The sequence below is a fragment of the Nipponia nippon genome, unplaced genomic scaffold (genome assembly GCF_047370975.1).
Source record: "Nipponia nippon isolate SJK-2023a ecotype South Korea unplaced genomic scaffold, ASM4737097v1 scaffold_5, whole genome shotgun sequence".
NCBI lineage: Eukaryota > Metazoa > Chordata > Aves > Pelecaniformes > Threskiornithidae > Nipponia > Nipponia nippon.
In genome coordinates this window covers 10,698,150-10,721,254 of record NW_028262369.1, presented here as the reverse complement: position 1 = coordinate 10,721,254, position 23,105 = coordinate 10,698,150, and the positions used below count along the sequence as shown (strand labels likewise).

The 23,105-nt window shown below is 39.6% G+C and overlaps 1 protein-coding gene across 1 annotated transcript in view; it reads right to left on the bottom strand.

Annotated features, from left to right (window-relative positions):
* LMTK2 (lemur tail kinase 2) overlaps positions 1-16,266 on the bottom strand; it is a 44,548-nt gene extending 28,282 nt beyond the window's left edge. Inside the window, exons 1-3 of the mRNA XM_087730856.1 lie at positions 15,983-16,266; positions 1,151-1,275; positions 179-323 (exon numbers count right to left, since the gene is read on the bottom strand). Of these exons, the coding sequence (XP_087586982.1) occupies positions 179-323; positions 1,151-1,275; positions 15,983-16,139 (427 nt within the window). The 5' untranslated portion in view covers positions 16,140-16,266. The remainder of the gene's footprint in view (positions 1-178; positions 324-1,150; positions 1,276-15,982) is intronic.
* Positions 16,267-23,105: the final 6,839 nt, after the last annotated feature.

The following is a 23,105-nucleotide window of genomic DNA, read 5'->3' as shown; positions in this document are numbered from 1 at the left end:
AACATCTTTGAAGTAATATTTCACATTTCATCCTATACCCTACAAAATATATTTACTCAGTTCATGTAAGTTTGTAACAATTAATTTGTTGCAAGGAAGTCAAACATAATCAGCTACACTCCATTTTTGGCACTGAAATTGCCTACTTTTGGTTCTTCATTAACAAACAGTATTTTACCTGCACGAGATGGAAACTGGGAGGGAGTTGGTAAAGCAATATTGGGAACTGAAAGAGTAAACACTTCTGCTGGAGACTGAGCAGATGGAGTATCTTCTGCTGGAGGTGTAAAATCTATTTCATCATCAAAGTTATCTTCAAATTCCTGAAAAACAAAAATCAGTAAATAAGCTGATTTTTGTCTTAAAATTAGCACTAATACATTTCTTTTAGTTTGAATGAGCAATGTTAAGGAGGCTTAGCTTTTTTCCAAGGACAGTGATAGATTTTTAGTTTTCTATTCCTTATTTTCTATTTATTACTGATTTAAAGAGATTAAAGTATCAAGTTGTTATTTCTTTTAACAAAAAGGGGTGTTTTGTTTTGGGTTTTTTGTTTGGGGTTTTTTGGTTTTTTACTTTAAATGCTATCCCTGGCTTTGAATGAATTACCATGAACTGCCAAGGCCAAATATTCTCCATTTAGAAATGAGAGCAAAATTCAATTTTAGGAACATCGATAACCAATGTTCCAAAAGTAACTGTTCTCTCATGATAACAATTTCTCCTCAAGAGTTTTTCTACAGTGGATATGTATCTTATTCTTATTTGACAGGAGTGCCTTAAACCCTGTCAGCAGACTAAGAAAAACAAATTAAAAGAATAGACAGAAAAACAACAAAAAGGTTCTTTATAGCAAAATTGTCTCAAGGGTATACTTTTACTACTGATCCTGCTAGCTAGTAATGATTTTGAAGAGACTTTAAAGATTCTTACTGCAGCATGGACCAAGTACTTAAAATAAATGGTTGCAGCAAGATTTTACAGCATGTAGAAATACAGTTGCTGGCTATTTCAGAAGAGAGAATGTACAGTGACACGGAAGTGTCAGTAACTGCAGAGTATTAGCACAAATAATCAAGTGAGTATTCTGGATATCAGAATGCAGCAAAGAATACCACTTGTATATACATTTGTAACTTCAGATGCTTACCTTGAAATCTATCTCAGGGTCTTTACAGCAGGAGACACAGTTTGCAAGAAGTATGACCAGTACTACGAGAGTACATATAGACAGAATCACAAAAGATGAGGAAACTTCAGCTGTAGCTTCTTCTCCTAGAAATAAACACGTATGTAGTATTATATAAATATGTATGATTTCAAGAATTTCCTTCAAAACATATTATCCATCTGCATTTACTTAAAAGATGGAGTTTGAACATTTAACTCTGTGGATATGATCAAAAATAAGACAAAACTGAACAGAAAGGACATACTGTTAAAATGTATCTATGCTCTACCACCTGCCTGCACCGTTCTGGACTTATTTGATTCAAGCTAAGAGGCCACAGCCAACATGATTAACCAAAGCAGGTGATGAACAGTGATAGTCCCAAGCCTCAGGATTCTTTTTAAGTCAACAAATTTATATAGATATCTAAACACAGATATTAGAAATCTGGTCTTTTTGAAGACATTTCCCATGAGCCAAACCACCTGTCCTAAGAGAAGAGGCAGCTAGGAGAAATCCTCACTTAAACTGTGTACAAATTTAAAATATATTACTATAAGGCAGTCCTCTCTCTTTCAATAAATGTATTCGTGACAGTCTGCCGAATATACAAGTTGTTCTCATAAGGGCAATGGATCTAATCAGCTCCACCCCAATTTCTATTTCTTAGGATTCATTAGGTGATTTGACACCATTTCAAGAATTTTAGACATGACCCCTAACCATTTTGCAAACACACTTCCAGATAATTTTCTGAAATTTTATACATAAACATTCTACAACACATTCTCTATGATTAAGCCAGGTTATTATTACTCACAGATCAAAAGCTTCAAATGGCATTTTATAAAAATCTTAAGTCTTTGCCAGGGGAATTAAACCTATTTTCATCCCCATTTTCATCTTAAGTTGAGAACAAAGACATGCAGTTCCCTAGGAGACCACAGCACACTTCTTGAGGGTTTTTGTTGTTGTTGTTTCTTTTTAAACAGCTACTGCCACAGGGACTGGAAGAGTAGTTGGACCATATCCGATTAAAATATATTTAGATATTACATCAGTGTTAAAGTTAAACAATGTCAGGTGACTTGGACTGACTGGATTTTTTAGGAACGTCTGAGTATCAAGGGGAATGTCTGGCAACAGAATACAGTGTAAACAAAGCCTCAAAAATAAAGAAAATCAGAAGCTGATCACCGGTTAAGGGACGAACAAACTTGTCCACCTACCTCTTATACCTTCAAAAAACTACAAAAAGTAATTAAGATTTCCAGAAAAAGCTACAGCTTTTCATCATGCTCCACAGAACACTTACAGAATACTTACTTATTTTAATTACATGTAAAGAGCAAGTTGACACAATCAAAATACTGCTTTAAAAAGTGTTAGCATACTTTCGGAAGACGACGTACTTTCTGTACAATAAATTAGGAATATTACCTATACAACAATAAAAGCTAACCAAAATAGGAAGGTTTTCAAACAAGTGATACTGTTTCTAGTTTCCACAATAGCTCTGGCATTCTAACCTCATTAGAGAACATGAATACTCCATTTCTAGGTAATGCGTATTGTTCAAACACAGATCAACCACAATGTGAGGCAGCTCACCACCTTTTAGTCAAAATTCTGAAGAGAAAAAAAAAAAATCTCTGAAGAGGGCTCTCAATAGAACAATTTCTATTCATTTAAACTAAGTCCTCTACATAACACCCCTGTGTTTTTTCCATTTGTAGGCATCAACAAGAAAAAAGGGGAAGGTAACAGCAGATTTATGTTTACTTCCTTCAGATGTTCAGTAACCTTACTAAGTAGACTGAAAATTACCTAAACCACAAATACAAGCATTTGGTGGAGTCATTAACTAAATTACTGTAACAAACGCACACACAAGTAACATAGCTTTAGATAAAATTTAAGAGATTCCTTTGAACTTCCAACTGAAACCAAATAACAACAGGTAGCTTTACTACAAAAAAGTAAACATATTTATGTTACCAGGTGTTAATAATTAAAATTACTATTTTAAAGACATTTTTCCAAAACCACCCCACCTAATTTCCGAACAGCCTCCTCAACTTCACCACCAACTTCACTGAAATGAAAAGTCAACACACTGCAGAGCATCTACTGAACAGATGCAGATTTTCCCCAACTAATAAACACCCATGAACACATCGCCACAATTACAGTATCTGTTCCTCCCAGATCAAGACTCCTGAACCCCCTAGAACGTTTCATCCAGTGTACCAGAGGCATTTGGGAACGTTAGGCCAAGCAAAAGTAAATCACTACACGATGAACTCGGACACCAACAGCATGTTTTATTATTCACAGAATGCATTACTAGCATGTCTTAAAAGACTGCTATTCAAAGACTAACTTCAGACCAGATCCTTAAGAGGGATGTATAAAACACTAAAAAAAAAAGCTATCAAACTTTTATTTTGGGTTTATGGTACACTATAATGTCCCCTTTTTTGATGGCCACATGGCTAACATGAATTTTACAGTGTCTTCTTATTCCCCACAGGAGATGAGCATTATCACTTCTCGTTAGCATCGTCCAAATATCGTATCTTCTTCTAGATGGTCTTTTTGACCAGCCTCTACTGAAACTTGGAGCAATTGTTCAAAATTAGCTTTACCACTTTCAATCTTACTGCTTCCTTTCAAGACCTGACAAGGGGCTTGTGCACCCAAAAGTGCATCTATTGTAATTATATCAGCTGGTCTTGTACAAGATTTGATCTCTACCTACAAACTTCTCACCTGAACCCTTGAACTATCGTAACTCCAGAAGCATGACCACGACATGTGTTTACATAAACGTCACCATGCTTACTCCAACTTAGGACCCCACTTTTGACCCCCCCAAAAGTTACAAGTTCAAAAAGGATTCAAGCTCCTGGTGGTCTTATGTCAGTCTTCTGGTTTGTTGACCTCAAAATGAGACATAATGAGCACTAACAATCACAAGCTGCATTTATTGTACACGTTAGATACACCACACATATATTCAGCTATTTTATATGAAAAAGACAACATATTTTGGTTGGAATTCCTTCTGTAAAGAAAACTGCACATTTATCAAACCTAAAATCTAAGTGTTTTATGCAAGTTACACTCTTCCCCATAATGTAACCATCTCCTTTAAGTGTCCTGGAATGAATACAGAAAAAATATTGCTGCTGTTCATTGTGTTACTTCCTAACTTTGCAGACCTTTTATAATTCCCAAGAAAAGAAAGTGTGTGAACTAATAGCAATTAACTGGAGAAAGTAATGAAGTTTTTTTTTTTTAAAAAAAGGAAAGTAAAGATCACCTTTGACAAGGCAGCTAACCATTAACAATTCATTAAGATGATGGAACTTCCAAAAGCACAATGCAAATTTCACATACAAAGTTACAAAAAGATGCTTTAATATAAGAAAAATGCCAATTATCATGGGCAAGTTTTTTGCAACACTTAGAGAACAGCATTTCAGATGACTCATACAAGTAAGAGCTACTTACTAAAAATTGCCGAATCCATCTCTATTTGGATAAACTTTGAAGTCTCTCACATACATAGTCATTAATAAGTGATATTTTTTAATTTGCACTCTTTTTAAAAAAATGAATGTAAAATTAAGTATAAAATGACAGCAATGTATAATTGCGCTAAAATTTATTATAAGTGACGATATTTTAATAGCTTGCATAAATACATATTCAGTGATGGAAGTCACTGATTAAGTATTGGAATGGGTGTTTGACAAAGTGCTGAAAAATCTGCTGCAGTATAACCTCTTTTCCATTTTTCAACTATTTCTATCCAATGATTAATTCACTGGAGCTTAGTAAAATGACTCGGAACTGAAAGGGTAGATGTTTAATACCTCCTTTTATTTGTAAATTGTGAAAGTATGAAGGAATGACAGCTATTTATTATAAGATCCTGACGGAAAAAGCAACCAGAAAGAAATTCATTCCATTAAATGCAAAGAACCATTTTATATAGTTATTATAGGAAACCTTTTTCTTTAATTAAAATAAAACTGTTAAAATACATTGTAAATTTTAATTTAAACCTAGATAAAAAAATCCAATAAATATCACTCACATTTTCACAATGAATGCCTAAGTTAAGATTCTTAACATAATATATTTTAACAGTAGAGAATTTAATAAATTCACTCAGCATATCATCTCAGTTTAAAAACCTACCATATTTAATGTAACCCTACACTAACAACTTTCTGCATCTTAGTATCTATCCAGAAGTCAGAATCTGTTCTTTAGGAAAGGAACTGCAAAACAGATCCAAAAAATACTATATATAAAATGCCAACAATATAAGGCTTCCTGTCAGTTTATACAAAGAGTCTAGACTACTTTGGTCTGGTATATACAAACTACTTAAGCAGGAGGAAGAGACCTGGATTATATCACTACTATATTAAAATAAGCAGGAGATGCAGTGTGTCTGTGTTACTATATGTGTTACTGCAAGGTTAACACGACGTAATGCTTTACAATAACTCTATGCTAGTAAACGTTCCATCTCAAAATGGCATCTAGAGGATCCTAAATTATCAGCACAGAATATACGGTCTTTTTTCAAAGCCTCACATTAAATACCGATTCTATGCTATTATTTACCCACTTTTTAAAAGTACATAAACAATTCAAAGCCCTGGCTGAGGTAGGTAGGTAATTAACAGCTATTGAAGCAGATTCTTCAGCACCTCTGAAGACTGCCATTTCATAAGCAAGTTTTACACTGAAGTCTAAATTTGAGCACAGCACATCTGAGTCAAACCCTGTATGCAGGCAAGTACATGAACATGCTCACTGAAAAAACACTGGTGATAAATTATGCTGACATTCTCAGGATCAAGTATAGACATGAGAACATACACTTCAGTATGTATTAGCATGTTTCAAGGGGTGGAAAAAAAGTTATTTTCATACAAAGTACATTTCAAAGCAATTTATATAGGTCAGAATTCTCTATACCTTCCTAAGTTTCTTTCAAGTCTACTTTCTTTATAAGATAGTTCACTGACTACCAAATGCAACAACTAAGCAAACAGAAGTTTGTTTCTCACTAGAACTGGTTTCCTTCTCTACCCAATTTCCCAGTCTGCCCATAGTACTTTCAAATACCCACATATCCCATGCACCTGTGGCTTCCTTTGCTACCACTAGTTAGGAGCAACAGGCATGCCAGCTGGTCAAAGGGTCCATCCACATTCACTTGCCAACCAGCAGCCACCACGCAGAAGGATACAGGACCAGATGCACCTGCCTGTCTATGTGAGGGACGGTAGGCCTGCCTTTCTGCTACAACCAGGTTATGAAAGGCCATGACGCTTGAACTCCAGCTCTCTCAAATTTGGTTCAATATGATTAATCACGTTATTAAGGTCTCAACCTCCAGGAAACTGGGCTAAAAAAAATGCATGACACCGCATAGTTCTAAGCTTGGGGGAAAAAAGAAACGTAAATGTACATGACAGACATTACTGAGTAGGCTAATAAAAGACATTCACTACTGTGATAAAGGCAGTGCAAGGCCCAGATAAATTAAGCATTATTAGGGAACAGTGAACTTCAAGGGAGTATCTGATTTTAAGCTTTCAGCACAGTAGTTGCTATGCGACGACAGTCCCACTGCACAAGCAAGAGTTCTGCACTAATAGCTATAACTATTTCCAGCACAAATCTAGCATGACAGCAGTCACTTAAACCGTCTCTTGGACACCCTCAAATTATACGATCGCAAACCGAGATGTTACTTTACAACACCAGGTCGGAACAGAGCAGCCTTTAAAATACTAATGAATGACCAAATCTAACTTTGCTCCCCAGCTGCTTCCATGGTATCTTTCATAAACTTGATCAGTTTACTTACTCTGCGTTTAATGGATATTAATGTAACCAGATTAAAAAGTGTAATATCACTCTAATTTATAGTGTTTTTGTTAAATATGATTTTAAAAGCTATCCCAATTTTCCTAAATAATGCTGTCAGTCTCTTCTATGCTAGCAATTAAGTGGCAAAGTATTCTTGACTCCTACCCAGTTCTTCACAAGTCAGATTCAGATCCTTGTCTTTTCCTCACAAAGGGTTTCTCCTGCATTTATTTACTCCCTGAAATCTTCAGAGGTTTGCTACTAACAGGCAAAAACCACAGATACCTGTAGGCCTTCAGAATTTATAGCCTGGTGGTAACAAGTAGAATACTAAAGCAAAAGCCTATTCAAAGCAATTTTAGACATATCTATTGTGTAATGTCCGATTCGTATGACACAGTAAAGCACAACATGCATTGCAATTCATGTATTGCATAAAAAAAACCTCAAGAGCACATTCCATTAGTTACTGCATTCCCGTCATCTCAGTTTTCTCCCCACTATGCTCCGTTTAACAACTGAACCAAAAACCAGCACCACTTTTGAGAATAAGTTTCAGCAGAATGTGCGCAGTACCATCATTTAGTTGTGCAGTGCTATATTACAATAGGCTTTAAAATACTATTAGAACTGCATTCAAATCACCATCAACCTTCAACTAAGACACAACACAAGCAAACAACTTAACACAAGTTTTGAAGGAGTGTTATTCACACTTCAGACATTCTTTTGGAAAAAAAAAAAAAGAAGATAATTTCAGGATGAGAGAGGCACTCCAAATTCCAATCAGCCCTTTGATTTGAATGACCATTACCAGTACAACAAGAAGAAACATTCTCAAGATCTCAGACGGCTTTCATTGACTCGATGTCCTCAACACAATGCCAGCACCTTAATGAAATCTAAAACTGTTTCCAAATGCCCAAAGTATTTCAGGCAGAGTCCGGAAATGTTCCTTTATTGAGCAAATCCCTAAGAACACACGTATATATCACTCCTTAAGGGACTTTCATGAGGTTCTCAGTTTATACCTGAACTTTTTCTGCTTTCAGATTTTTTAGTATTTATTGCCATTCAAAGTAAACACCAATGTTTAAACTTTTAAAACAATAATCTGGAACAAACTACTGAAAATTTTATTAATTGTAGAGAGTTATGTCAAAAGCCTATCCTCTCGTGACATTATAACTACCCTTATATTGGATAACGCAAAGTTTGCGTAACTACCAGAATTAACCTTTAGCATGGATACTACAAATGTATCTTTATGCAAAAGCACTTTATCACCTGATTTTATTTTCCCTTCTTCCTTAAAACTATGGAAAATCCTAATTACTAGATATAGTCTCACGAAAAAAACGCTTAAGGACTTAAAACTATAGCTGTCCAAGTCACTTGTGCACACTTGTATTTAATCTTTCTGAATACAAGAAGCAGTAATTAACAGCTTGTCAATAAAACTATTTCCTGCCTAAATCTGAATTGTGTTACATGGCCTAAATCAAAGTCTCATGCTTAGAAAGATGCAAGTAAGATGACAAGACTTTCAGAGGTAGCGGAACAAAAAAAAAATAAAATCAAAAGTCACATACAGGTTATTCTGTTACTATATTCTTCTAGATATAAATTGAAATATTTCACCCCTCTACTCAATTTGTCCAGTACAATACCTATCTTATCCTATAGGTGGGTAGGATGAAAGGCCAATACATGTGCAGACACAATTCTTTTGAAAAACCACCAGCTTTTCTTCTTTGTAACAGTTAATCATCAGAAGTAAGGGTAATGAAGACAGCAAGTGGCAATTTCCTACAGTTTTTCCCCATGAAGCAATAAAAAAAACCCAAAACTCTGACACACTCCTCCAACCCACCTTGTGTTCCAGATATAGTTCTACAGTGACAAAAGCCAGCTTCATAGTTAAATGTGTTTTGCGGACACGTGACCCTGAAGTCATTACTCCTATGCAACAAGTTACAATATTTTCAAGAAGAAATATTAGCTACGTCATATCACAACTGGATGTGCAACTCTATGTCAACAATTCTTGGCAAATTATCTCAGTCCTCCCATTTGTCCTTACAAAGAATACAAGAAGTCTATCCCGCAATCTAAGCCAACGCTTTTTCAAACTATTTTATCCCATGCTCCCCCTAAATACTTTTACAGTGTGCTTCAAATGAGCTTCTACAACTGCTTAAGTCCACCTTGTACGTAAGGGTGGCACAGGTTACACACCCTAAGGCAAGAATATCTGGGGCAATGCTGGGTTCTCATATAGTACAGCAGCCTCAGAACAACACAGCTCCGATCCTCACTTTTTCTGAACACTTGTCCTGGCCTAAGTGTTGGCTGAACAGTCAGTAACTAGTAAAACTGTGAGCTGGGGTTAGTTTTACATTCCTGTCCTTATTCTATTACCCTACAAGCCTTCCCAGTAATGTCAAAGAATTAGTCACACAACAGCATACTGCTCAATTTTAATAAGGACTAAATATAGGCTAGTACTTCAAGTGTTTACAGAGAGAGATCTGTTTGAAGTTTCAGTGTTAGAATCTCATGTTTGCACAAAGGCATCTTAAGACAAGGTAAAAAATATACACGTTAAATAATTATGTATCCTATGGCTTCATGGCAGTGTTTCTGGAAAATCTGGGTAGCATTATTATCTTGCAAAGGTACCATCTGATTCTTAAATATGTGTGTGTGTGTATATATATATATATATATATATAAAAATAAAAAATTCTGCAGAGCACACTTTATTCTATATTGCTAGATGTTGGTTTTGACAATTAATTCCTGCTCAAGCATGGTATGTTTTCATCTGCAATACCATTTCCCCAACAGTGAGCCACAGGAGTTGTATATACATATATATATATTTTTTTTTTTAAACAGGGTAGACCACAATCATTTAAAGAAGCATGAGAAGATTACACATCATGGTATCTCAAACCATCAGAAGTACCTGCAGCATGGAAAGCAAACCATCAGTATCTCTTTCTCCCACCATTTGACGGGAATACAACCTATTAAGATATACTGGTTTTGAAGACATTAATTTCTTTCTGTTCACGTGAAAGGAATCCATACATGCAACCTTTATGTGATGGGATTTTCTAGAATCTTGATTTTACAGTAGATGCATTTCCAACTCTGATGTACGACTGGGTGAAGAAACGTGGGGAAGAAAGAAAGAAGCAGCATTTTGCCAAAAGAGCTTATTCAGCTCTATTTCTCATCCCTATTCGTAGCTGAAGGATCCCTAGGAAGAAGAACAGGCCATAGGACAAATGACTGATTTTGGAGAACTGGATCTGGTCTACAGGCTGAAAGCTTAAAAAACAGCACTCATAAGTCTACTGTTAAAACTTTCTACACCTCTTTCATACCAAAGAAGTCTCCGGGTGCAAAGGTAATCCTAAAAAAGTCACGTCACTGTTAAGTCACTGCAGTGATGTTTCCTTACCACTAAGGAAATTTTTCTAAGTGTAGTAGTGTTGGACAAGGTGTTACTTTGTACCAGTATTTTGTACTGAAAATCCCTCAGAAGACAATTCACTGACATAACTTCCTTCACACCATCACCTTGCCTAAGCTATATGTGGCACAACACCTTGCTACAGGTTGTGCTTGAACTACGCGTGTAGACTGAAACAACTATCCTGACACGCTCTGTACATTTCCCATTATGAAGCGTCTACAAAACATTTCTAGTATCACTGATGTTGCTCAAGACCTTTCATAACAGCAGTACAACGAAAACAAAAAGTTTATACAGAGTGAGAAAAGCACGGAAGCTATTGCAAATTGTATCCAGAACCATATCAAGCTCCAGCTAGTAGATGCACACACCAAATAGAAAGGCAGACCCAAAATAAAACCTAAGGAACACTCCAGTACTCCATCTGCTGTCCTTCTGCTGCAGAATTGGAGCATTGAGGACTGAAACAGAGAACTATGATTTTTGCAGCCTCTGGCATTATACTGACTGAGGCTCCCTTTATCCTGCGCAGGTAAACCACACGTGGATAGTCACTGAAGCCAGACTACAGTAAATGTCCAGGAAATTACTTCTACTCAAATTTGCCTGACAGTTTTTCAGTAGCCCCCAGAAATGTAACTGTCTTCTGTGCTTTTCATATAGAATGCTGGATCTCACTATGTAACACAAACTTTTTTTTTTTTTATACAGGATCTAGGGCAAAATCAGCACGAACTAATGGGCCCTTTCAAACCAATGACTTGTGCCTGATGGTATGACAACATACCTTTAGACTGTCTCTGATCAGCACTATCTTAATATGCTGCAATGATACCTGAGGAATTATCAAATACACCTAAGCATTCAAGACGTGAGAAAAGACCTCAGAAAGTGACCTCCTCCTATAAGGACTGCTTTAGCTGTAGCAAAGTCCAGACACTTCACAGCCAGAGGCAGAGAAAGTAGACCAAGCCTGTGAACAAAGCCTTGCACGGAACATCCCTGCAGGCCAAAGAGTCAGGGCTGGCTTCTTACCTCAGAGTCACAAACTCACAGACAGAAACAAAAGATAAAAGACAACTTAGCAGCTCTAGCTCTACAATTATTAGGCGTCTGGGACAGAAGCTAGAAAAAGAAATGTAGAGAGAAGCGAACAAGTTTAGTGCTTGAAAGGGGGAGGAAAGTTAGACCACTCCCAAGAAAAGTGTATACCACTAATTAAAATCTCCACTTTACAAGCAAGATCTTTCTCAACTTCAAGTGATCCGAGTTGCTAACTTGCATATACTTAGAAAATTGCCTTTCTTATTATGTGCAAGTGTCACATACATTTTACACTGTACCAAACCACAGGCCACGACCACAACTGGGCCCCGGTCTGACAGAACTCCAAGTGAAACATCAAGCCAAAGCAACCCAAAAGCAGCAATTTTTCCAAGAGTATATATATGCTCCAGAGCTCATCTTCACAAATAAAAAGAAGTGGTTTAATCTCAAAGTTTTAACTTGTCATCTATGGCCAGCTGACTGTACTAGATATAGCTGCATGAACACCTAGATACTCCAGACGGATGTCTCTGGATACTATACACCAATTTTTAAGTGTCTTTTCCTGGATTGTACATGACCGAGCTCATCAGCAAGGACTCACTGCCATGTCGTTCAACTGGTCCAGGAGGGAAGTCCCAAGACTGAGGTTCTCGGCACAAACCAAGAAAGCATGTAGGCACCAGTCCAGCTGCCACAGTTCAACTGAACAGACTACAGAATTCATCACAAATGTAAAATTGAACACACCTGCTAAAAATGCTACCACCTATTCAAGTTGTACAGGAAAATAAGAATATTTTTGAGTCCCTGTTACTCTGTATTTACAAAGACTTCATATAGCACAGAGATGATAGAAATAGTTTGTCTGACATTACACACATACCCTTGATTCAGATTCTCAACCTTCTTGGAGAGGCAGCTGAATTAAGGTCAAGTATGGAAATCCACATCAAAAGAACAGAAAGAGAGCCTGAATGTAAATGTAAAGTTTTAGCACAGTAAAGCAGACGTGTCAGATTATAATGCACTATGTTTGGCTGCAAAACAGTGCTGCTAAAAAGTAGTTCTGAAATGCCCCTACTTCAGTCACACAGTACTAAAAAAAGTGGAAGTCATCTCAGCCCAATGCATTCAGGTAAAAATCACTAATACTCCACAGGCTCAAAACAACTACAGTGCTTCATTCTATGGACTCCTTGCCAGCAGACCTGCCCCAGCTCTCACCTCCAGTATAAAGTGACACCTTAAATTCAGAACTACCACAGTACATATCAGTATCCTCCTTTTCCATTCACAGAATAAATTAAATCTAAGTTGGTCAAAGTATTTTTAGCTAGCAGCACCTTCAACACCTTGTTTTTCCTATTTCCTACAATAATTGCTAGAATCCTTTCAGGGGAACAGTTAAAGTCTTATTTCCTTTACCCCTTATTGTTGAAAAGAAAAAAAAATTAAAATGAGTTTAGAAACATAACCTCAAAAATGCAAGACAAATACAGAACACATCACCAATGCACGCCTTCATCTGCAAACACTATGAAGCCATACTTAAAAAGAGCGGCATCATTCATCTCGATCAAGGCCCTGGGAACTTGACAGTTCCCCAGTCACAGAGTCTGGCATACTTCCACAGCAGTTCTGCAAAATGGAGCATTTTTGAACAAGGAATCCAATCCAGTCTTGCTAGAACCTGCCTGTCACCAGTTCCTGCTTTCCAGCTTCCTCCCCAAAAGAGGAGTTAATTTATTATGGGTGTATTCCATCAACTATTCTGCAAAATTCACTACAACAACCACAGACACTTTCCTCCTTCTTCTGTGGATTCCCACCTTTCCTGTAACAAGCTCAGGGCCAACACACATGAAAGTGTTTCTCCATTGTCAAAGAAGCAACCCTTCTTGCTAGGTGAAGAATTGTGGGGTCCCGAAATAATTCTGAAACCAGTTACTAATTATTTTATGGAAAGCCCATTAAATTCTTCACAAGTTGACAACTCTTATGTATCAGACTGAGCATCACAGTAAACTACAAAAACTGCCAAGGCCCAGAATGGAGACCATCAGCGATTGCCAGTCCCAATACAGGAAATCAAAACAACCTGTCATGGGATATATGAAAGAGAAATTCACAATATAGCTGAAGTTGTTTCTAAATACAACTGGTGATTCTTAACTCAGCAAAATAAAGTCACAGGTTTGTCTTCAGACAGGTTATAAAATTTGCCCAGTATGACAGAAATGGTTCAAGACAAAACAGTCTTACTGTCATCCACTGGTAACCTATTCAAAGGAAGGAAAAAAAAAAAACGTCCTTGTAGCTTTCTAACTGGTTACCGCTGTAGTGATGATACGAGACATGTTGCAGACTGAGAATCTGTTGCACACAAACCCATTTGCACACATTATTTCATTCAGTAGGCAGTCTCCCCAGCAAAAGTGATGCCAGTGAAACTGGCAAACAAGGTTCCTCTTGAGGCCTTAAAGGTTTAAATACTAAATATCTGTCAATAAAATAATCTGAATACATTGCTTCTTACTATATGGGCAAAGATACAGCAGAAAGCAGCAATTTCATTTCCTAGAGTTCACTGGGTTTTCCACGACAGGATTTGGCACAGTTTGCTAAACTTCAGATAATATCCCATGTATACATACTTTGGGCTAAAATTATAACCAAAGACAACATATAAAATTACGGTATCTCATTAATTTTGTAGTAGTCCAATATCACAACATGTTAAGTACTTCTCTTAGCAGTACCGCACTTAGCATACCTGATTCAGCCTTTAAAAAAAACAAAATTAAAAAAAACCCAACACTTTAATACTATCTTCTGCATTTTGTCCAATCAACTTTTCATTCTGAGAATGAAGCTTTTTACCAGTGTCGTGGAAGTTATGTTTTGATCTCCCAGCTTTGTATGGTACATAGTATAGTTTTGATAGCAAAGAGGAATTTCTGTTAAAAAAAAAAAAAAAAGAAAAAAGACGACAACACTTGACACAGACACTCTGACATCTACCTTTAAATAGAAAAATTAACTGCATTTCAGGATAAGTAAGACACACAAAAGGTGGAAAAGACCTCCACACAGAACTGATTCTGCTGTCTTACCTTACGGCTTGATGACAAGTTAATATTATTTGGACAAACTTCAAGTATTTCATAAATGAGAAAACTATCATCTAGCCTCAAAGGAAATACAGATTTGACTGACAGTTTTCTTTTTTTCAGAAGTTTACTTTTATAGAAAGTAAGAAAGACCTCAAAGAAGGCTGATAGAGGGAATAACTTATGAACAATTTGGAAATGTTCTTGGGAAGAAAAAAAATTGGGAAAGAGGCACAGGGCCAAAAATAAAGGAAGTATGGGTTCCACTCCCAGTTTTGATACCTTCTGTGGAACAGCAGCCAAATTACCTAATCTCTGTGCTTCAGATCTCTCCCTCCCCACGGCTCCTCCTCCTCTCTGAACATATTGTCTATTTCAGCTGTTCAACTCTTCAGGGCTAAAAATGAATCTCAGTACACATTCAAAGCAAACCTAACAAAATTTAGTCCCAATACAATGTTATGTTTGCAAGCCCCAGTGAAATACAAAAAAAAAAAAACCAACAAACCCGAATCAAAGAGATGGTTGTTACCTATCGGTACTAAGAAACCTCTAATCAGTAACTCATACGATTGAGAGAACATATTTTTTCGTTTGTGCTTTTAAGACAAACAGGAAAATAAGCAAGAAAATTGAAGGAAGTTAGCGTTACCTAACGCAAGAGGCAAGTAAGTGTGAACTACATGACTATTTAGAGAGACTGGGCCGGGGGGGCCGGGGGGGAATCCGACTAATCTGGCCGGAAAGGAGGGAAGCGCCGTCTGCCCTGAAGAGCCTCCACCCAGGAACGGGAGCCCCACTGATTCACAGTCAAAATAAGAAAAAGAAAAAACCACGCCGAGGTCTGTATAGGCTAGAACGGTAGCCACTACAGAGGGAACGTACGTGGGTAAACTCACAGCGAGGGCAAGCACGTAGTTCAATGTAACGAGGCAGGGATACCTGCAGCGGGACACAGGCGCAGGAGGTGACCTCCCGGCTAGGAGCCGCAGCCCCCTGCCTGGGGGAGCCCCATCCACCCGCCCTGCCCTTCCCGACGCTTCGGCGAGAGGAGAGCGCCGAGCGCGGCGCGGAGCCCTGCCCGCAGCACGGGGGAGGGACGGGGCTTCGGAAACCCGCAGTCCCCTCGCTCCGCCGCCCCGGAGCCGCGGGCCCCGACCGCAGGCACCTGGCGCCGAGGCCCCCGCCGCTGCTCCCCTCGCAGGCCCCACCGCGGAGCCGCTCCCTCGACCCCGCTGCACCCCGCCGCCTCCCGCGCCTCACCTGCACCTGCTCGCGGAAGCGGAGCCGCCCCGCCGCTCCCCAAGAGAAGCGACAGCAGGAGGACGAGGACGAGCCCGAGCGGGCGCCAGGGTGCGAGGGGCAGCGGGCCGCCCCCTCGCCGCCCGGCACCCCCGCCGAGCCCCCCGCGCTTCTGCATCCCCTCCGCTCGGCGCTGAACGAGGGGCTCCAGGTTCTCAGCGTCTCCGGCGAGCCCCCGCGGCAGCCGCTGCCCCCCGCCTCCACGGCGCGACTGCCCGCGGCATCGGACCCCGCCGCCCCGCTCCCCTCACAGAACCCCGCCGGCCCCTGCGGACGCCGCCGCTGCCGCCATCTTCCGGGCTACCTGACCGGGAGGGGGCGCAGCGCCTTGCTGATTGATAGCCCAATGCGCCAATCAACCCGCGCCTCACGGTCAGGGGGAGGGATCACTGGCTGGGACGGGGCTAATCCGCGATTGACAGTCAGATCAGCCAGTCGCTCCGCACAGGGCGAGCCAGGGCGAGCGAAGGCTGCGGCGCGAGAACGGCGCAGCGCGTTTGCCAATCAAGCCGCACTCCGGACGGCGGGAAGAGGGCGGAGCTTCCCTCGGATTGAAGGGGCGCTCCGCCAACCGGCTGGCGGCGCGGATCCCGAGGGCGGGAGCGGGAGGAGGGGCTTGGCTGAGCCCGTGCGCAGGACACGCGGGCGGAGCGGCAACAGCGCCGCCTGCAGGCGTGGCGCGCTCCGGCAGGGGCCTCGCCTGAGGCGGCCGCAGCCCCCGGCACGGGCAGGGCGTGGCGGGCCCTGCCGCAGCCGCAGGCCCCTCAGCGGGGATCCCCCCGCACAGAGGGGCAGCGGCCCAACCCTGTGCCCTCGCGTCCCCGAGACCGCGGCGGTGCCCCGCTCTTCCCGGCCAGCCCGGGCCTGGGGACTCCCGCGGGGACCGAGCCGGCGCGGGGCGGCGGCCGGGCTCTCCGCCGGGGCAGCCCGCGTTCCGCTGTCCCCTCGCTGCCCCCGCCGCTCGGCCCTGTGCCAGAGGCCGGCTGGGGAATCCCGAGAGGAACAGCGACAAGCGGGCCCTGGCTCCCCGAGCTGCCCCGGAGGAGCCGCGCCACCCGCCCGGGGCCGTCCCGATTCCCTGCCCCGGGCCCCGGGCCTGGGCTACGGGAGCTCCTCCGCAGCGGGGAGCGCGGCGGGCTCACGTTAGGCACAGGGATGGGCAGAAGCTGCCCTCTGCAGCCTGTGCCTTCCCAAGGCTGCCAGTGACCTTGTTAAATTAACGATACAAGCCGGATTCGGAAATAAAGATTATTTTGGTGTAGGGTTAGGTTTGTAATTCTGCTGAATTTAGAGTACGTGAAAATGAGGTGACAGTTTTAAGTAGCATAGATGGAAGTGTTAATCCTAAGCAATCGGGCTCTGCGTAGTGAGGACACAGGGAAATACCATACGACTAACAAACTAGATTTCCACTTTCCAAATAATTTAGCAAGAGGGCTAATTATGTCAAGATTATATAACGACTTTGGGAGCACAGATTGTCCAAAGAAATGTGCGATGAGTGCACCCCTGGGACTTCACGAAAGGAAAGTTTTGTGCTCAAAGGAATACCGGGAACATGATGTCCAGGAAGACACAACATAAACCTAGATCCCTCTCTGTCGCTGAGAATTTTTTCTAGGGGAATTTTTCTCCTACCACGGAGATGTACTTAAACTATTTTCCTCTTACCAAGTCTGCGTCTACCCCCAGGTACCCTCTCTCTGGCTTGAAGACACTAATTGTACTACCAAATGACCCATATTTTTTGAAATGTTCTAATTAGTTTTTCTTCCAAGGGAAATATTTTACTTGAATAATGATATGGAAGACAATCTCCTCTTTTGTTGCTTTAGTAAACTATTATTAATGCATTATGCTGCTTATTGTGAATTATTTTTTAAAAGTAATATAAAACAGTAAGCAGTCCCAAAGTATTCCTCGTCTGGCTGGCTGTAGATTTTATGGACTAGGAAGGCCAAACGTGGTCCTTTCCCTTTAAAATCAGTGATGTGTAATGTGCAATATGTAACACATTAATTTTTTTTCGTGTACAAACAGCCACCATCTCAATTTAAATAGCTCTGTACTGATGTAACACTGATGCTGGTGACAAGCACGCAGCCAGGTCTTTCTCTATGGATCCTATAAACATCCAGTGGAAACTTCAGGGTTAATCCTTTATTTTTCAGTCTATCAAATCTCCCTCCACTGACTATGGACATCAGGGCTGGGGCCTCTGGATGAGAATGTGTCTCCTTCCACTTGACATTATAGCCACATTTTTGATGACGCTTGTTCAAACTACACTGTACTTCTGTGGTATAACTACCTAGGCAAACCCGGTGTACCCGTCACTACAGTGTCTAGGGTCTAAGGTACTTCCGAGATCTGTCACTGACCTCATGCAAATTCCATACGTAAATGATTTTGAGATTCATAGCAGCTACACACATAAAGTTTAAAACTTCATTTGTAGCCTATCAGCAGGTTTACAATGCAAGCGTGTTCTCATTTCAATCGTGACAACAATTCATTGCATTTTAAACATAGCAGACTGCTCTATTTCCCAACCTACCCTATCATAATTGAATGTTAGGCCTTTGATGTAATTTACTGATAAAACATCACGTTGTAATATCATCTGGGAAGTTATGGCAGCGTACCATTAAAAGGACTTGTCAGAGCACTGCTCTATAATGATGGTACACTTAAGGTTAGCTGTGAATTAGTCACTGGTAGAAGCTAAATAACCAAACCTTCCGATCCTTTGTTCTACTTGTTAGTCACAGTTACTCCCTATCTTCAAATGCACCATGACCATCACAAAAAACCAAAGATACAAAGCCTGCCATCATCAGGAATCTTCTGATTCACCCATTTACTATTTCTGCGGTTAAACATTTGTAGTAACTAGATGAGACTAATGGGATGAGCAACCTAATACCAAGTAATCCAAAAGGTACTTAAAAAGAAAATATATTTACTTAAACAAAACTCTTCCTGTACACAAAATGGGATGTATTACCACATATCACAGCCTCATGTTTCTTGATTATGCGCTGTTATCATTGCCAAATTACTGAAGCTGCTGTTCCATGTGGGAGGTGTTAAAACCTTTTTTTAGAGACAGATAATGGGATCAACTAAAGGATGTTGATGGTTTTATTTTCAGTTGGTTTTCTTCAATATTTTTGATAACATTATCGGTGTGGAAGGAATATTGTCTAGCAGACTGAGCAAGTTGCCAGAGGGGTGTTAAAGGACTTCCATGTAACTGTCAATAAAGCCCCAAAAGATTCACAATTTGCTTACTACAAAAGAGAGTATCACTGAGCATCAGGAACAGAGCTGACTACAGAACCAAGGTCTTTATTCCAGGTCACTGTTTTAAGCATAAAGATTAGTTTCCATATATATGAAAGTTGAGACACACACCCTGCTCTCCCTCCCTCTGAAAGAAAAATCTCTCATCCTTTCACGTATAACCTTTTCTTCCCCTGTCAGTGTTGGTTTTTTATATTTAACAAAGTGATTTGCTTCTCCACCCGACACAGACAAAATAAATATCACTGATTTTAACCTCCACTTTCAGTCATAAGTGACCTAATCGTGTTTTTATATAACAGGAGGCATCTTTCTCAGTTCCAACACTACAGCATCCAAAATGATTTTATATAGCTCCCAAGGAAAATTAGCTAAAGAAAACTGGGTTTAAAACAATCAGTAAAGGAAATTTGCTTATTTGAGTCAAGTGTTTTCCCCTTGGTTTCTATCTGTCACTCTAAAATGGGCTTAGAACAGGACTCTCTGATTTCTTCCCACAAATGCTTAAGCTTGTACACGGAGAAACAAAAATATGGCAGGGCATATTTTGAATCACTGGTAGAAAATTCAGTTTATATTAATTTTAAAAATATGTTAAAGATCCGGCAGCTCTTGTTAATCCATTCCTTGTAAATCCATTAAGGAATTACATTCTTCTTGGGAAATATTTCATATTTGGATTTGCATCTGTCACTAATGTCCTGGAAAATTCAGTACAAATTTCATTTCTGTCAACTCAGAAATACCTACTGTATTTTGATGGGTCTGATCTGAAAGGGCGCTACCTACTTTGGCTTCAAACAGGTGTACTTTCAAGAGGTTTTAACATTAAGATATGAAGATGGATCATAATTGTAAATGTATCTTATTCTATTCATTTACATTTACTTTATTTACTTTATTAAATCGAATTCATTTCACTTTAGTCCATTGAACCATCCTATGGAATCAACGGAGTTAATCAAAAGAACGAATTTTTGTGAAAGCGCATTTAAGTACTCCCTCAAAAAAGCGTAAGAAGTGCCAACATCAGTATAAATTTCTTCTCAGCAGGATTCCATCCTGGCTTACAAGAAATACATGAGTGGGCAAATTTCTTTCCCCACATCTTACTCTCCGATGATGTTGCCAGCCAAAATGCCAATTCGTGCCAATATTGAAACTGGTTTTTATGCCACTGACAACTGTCTAATGCTGGACTAAAAGACACATCTGTGGTGATAGACCTGTATCTTAAAGCTTCCTATAGAATCTTTCACCAAAATTTTAAGAGAAAAATTATGTGTGTCTATTCTCTCCAAAGGTATAGGAGATTTAATGAAGTCATTTCCATCAACACAAAAGGAAATGCAAAATGATGACTTCTGTGTAAAGAAGCTGTTGTAAAAGTTTCATAGCTACATTAGAAATTCCTTGCCACCCTCTCCTATTTATTTTTAGCAAACGCTAAACTGTGTGCTCTATTAAATTTTGCTCCAGATGCAGCAAAGCAGTACTGAATATAGTGAAAAACCATTTAATCAAATGAATGTCTAATGCAGTACTGGTCTAAATATACATTATATGTGTTTCAAGGAAATAAAGGCAAAACAGAAGTAATATTCTCACAAACAGACCAAGTAAGACACAACAGATCAAACAACGAGGTTTCAATTCAGCCTTTCCTCATGCAATACTTTCATTAAGGCGATCGTTGCGGAAGCTGGTCAGCCACTCTCAAAAACTTGTCCTATCTGAGACTACTCAAATAAGCAAGTGTTATGCTTAAGGCTTCATGTGTTGTTACACTGTAGGTGTAATATGACAAGAACAGCAGTCCTGCATTGAATAGTTCGGCAACATTTCAGCCTAAATGTAAGGGTTTAGTAAAACTACCTACAAGTTATGGAACCACTGCCCCTTTGAAGACAAACAATCCATCTACAGGCTGCAGTGAACGGGCCTGTAATTAGCTATGTTTAAATAAGTATCTTGCTGGTGTAAACTCTCTTCATGCAAGTTTGCCAAAAAAACCACTGTCTGTTTCTGGACCTCTAGATCAGCAGGAATCTCTTAATCACAATTCCTTTCAATAAAGGAAGGCAAACATTTGAGCAGAAGATATAGTATGATTTACATGTCTCTCTAAGAAGTAATTCTAATGCTAAATTTGAATAAATATTATACATCACCACTTGAATGTGCTACCTGTTGAAAGAGAAAAATTGTATGAGTTATTCAGAGCTGTGTTTTGAGTCCTATCAAACAGGGTATTCTTGATCAACCTGCCTATTAATGTAATACTTTCCATTTCCATGCCACTTTACACCTAACTTTATAAAAAATAATTAAGAAAAACCCTCATACAAGTACTAGTTCTCATTAACACTGAGCAAGCTGAAGCTCAGGGAAGATTAAAGGACAATTTTTTACATATGTGAGCACTCACCTCTCATTTTAAGTATCTTTAATAATCTGATCCTAAGTAACTGCTCCAAAATTAAACAAGAAATTATCTTAGACCACTTGCATTCCCCTTCAACAGTCTCTCATTGGCTTCCACACTTAGTTTTAGTAAAAGCATAAGCAAAGACTTCAGGCTAAGGACCACTCTGTGTACGGGGGGGAGCTCATCCCTCCTCATCCCTATTTGGAAATAATTTGCAACACTGCCAAAAGGAATTTTTAAAAGAAGCACTTGGATCTAGAGGCCAGATCCAGAAAGGGATAAATAAAACAGACTAAGTAGGTTGCTAACATACAGACAACTGGTGTTCTCATGCTTTCAGCTAAGTGCACACTTGGAAGAAAAACACAAGGATTCAAGATTTAAAGGACGGCACAGTTCACTGAAGCACTGTAAGGGAAGGAAGGATCTCCCTTGTACCGAAATGTCGATGCTTTGCAATCATCTTACTTATTCTTCTTATATTAATGAATGTTGCCTTCCCCAGCACTGAAATTTCAACATGACCAATTAGGCAGAGAAGAATCAAGGTGAATCAAGACAAATTAAGCAGGATCAGGAAGAATCTTGCCAAATGAGCAAGGAGCACAAACCAATATATCCAGCAAAGGTACACTGGAAAATGCAATTTTTGATACTTTCATTTATTTTTAATAGCTATGGGTTCAAAAGACAAAATTCAGAACAAGAAGCATTTATCAAAGGTAGTAACTGGACATAAATTTCTGCACTATTTGGTAATCAGAACGGAGAGAGGTATAAAATACTTTAACGAGAATTTGCTACAGAGAAAGCAATGAAAACCAACAAGCAAAGCTTATGCCGCAGACAAGGAACAACTCACTAAAACCAAATTGCAGATGCATTTTAAAAAACCTTGGCACTATTAAGGACAGTGTCTTTTTTAAAAAGTTTACTTATTAATTTTAACTGGTTACTTATAAAAAACAAACAGACCTGAAATATGTAGCTTATTTTCCTTACCTTGCAGTCTGAGAGTCTAAATATCATCCAAGAATCAAAGACCTCCTATCTTCCACGATCCCTTCCTCATCTTTTGAATAAAACTAATCCAACAGAAACAGGTTTACAAAATTATTTAAAAGTTTGGAGTCTTACAGGTGAAGTTGCTTTGCTAGTAGGATTATAACATACAGACAGATAAAGATAGTGAAAATTTAAGCAAGGATCATACTTAGTGCAACTGTTTTTTCATCTCCAATACTAACAACTTAATGAGCTCAACTCGCCGTGAGGGATATTCTTTTCCCCCCTCATTACAGCATCATAGGAGTATTGCATGTCCTTTAATTCTGCACTATATCGTTTTGG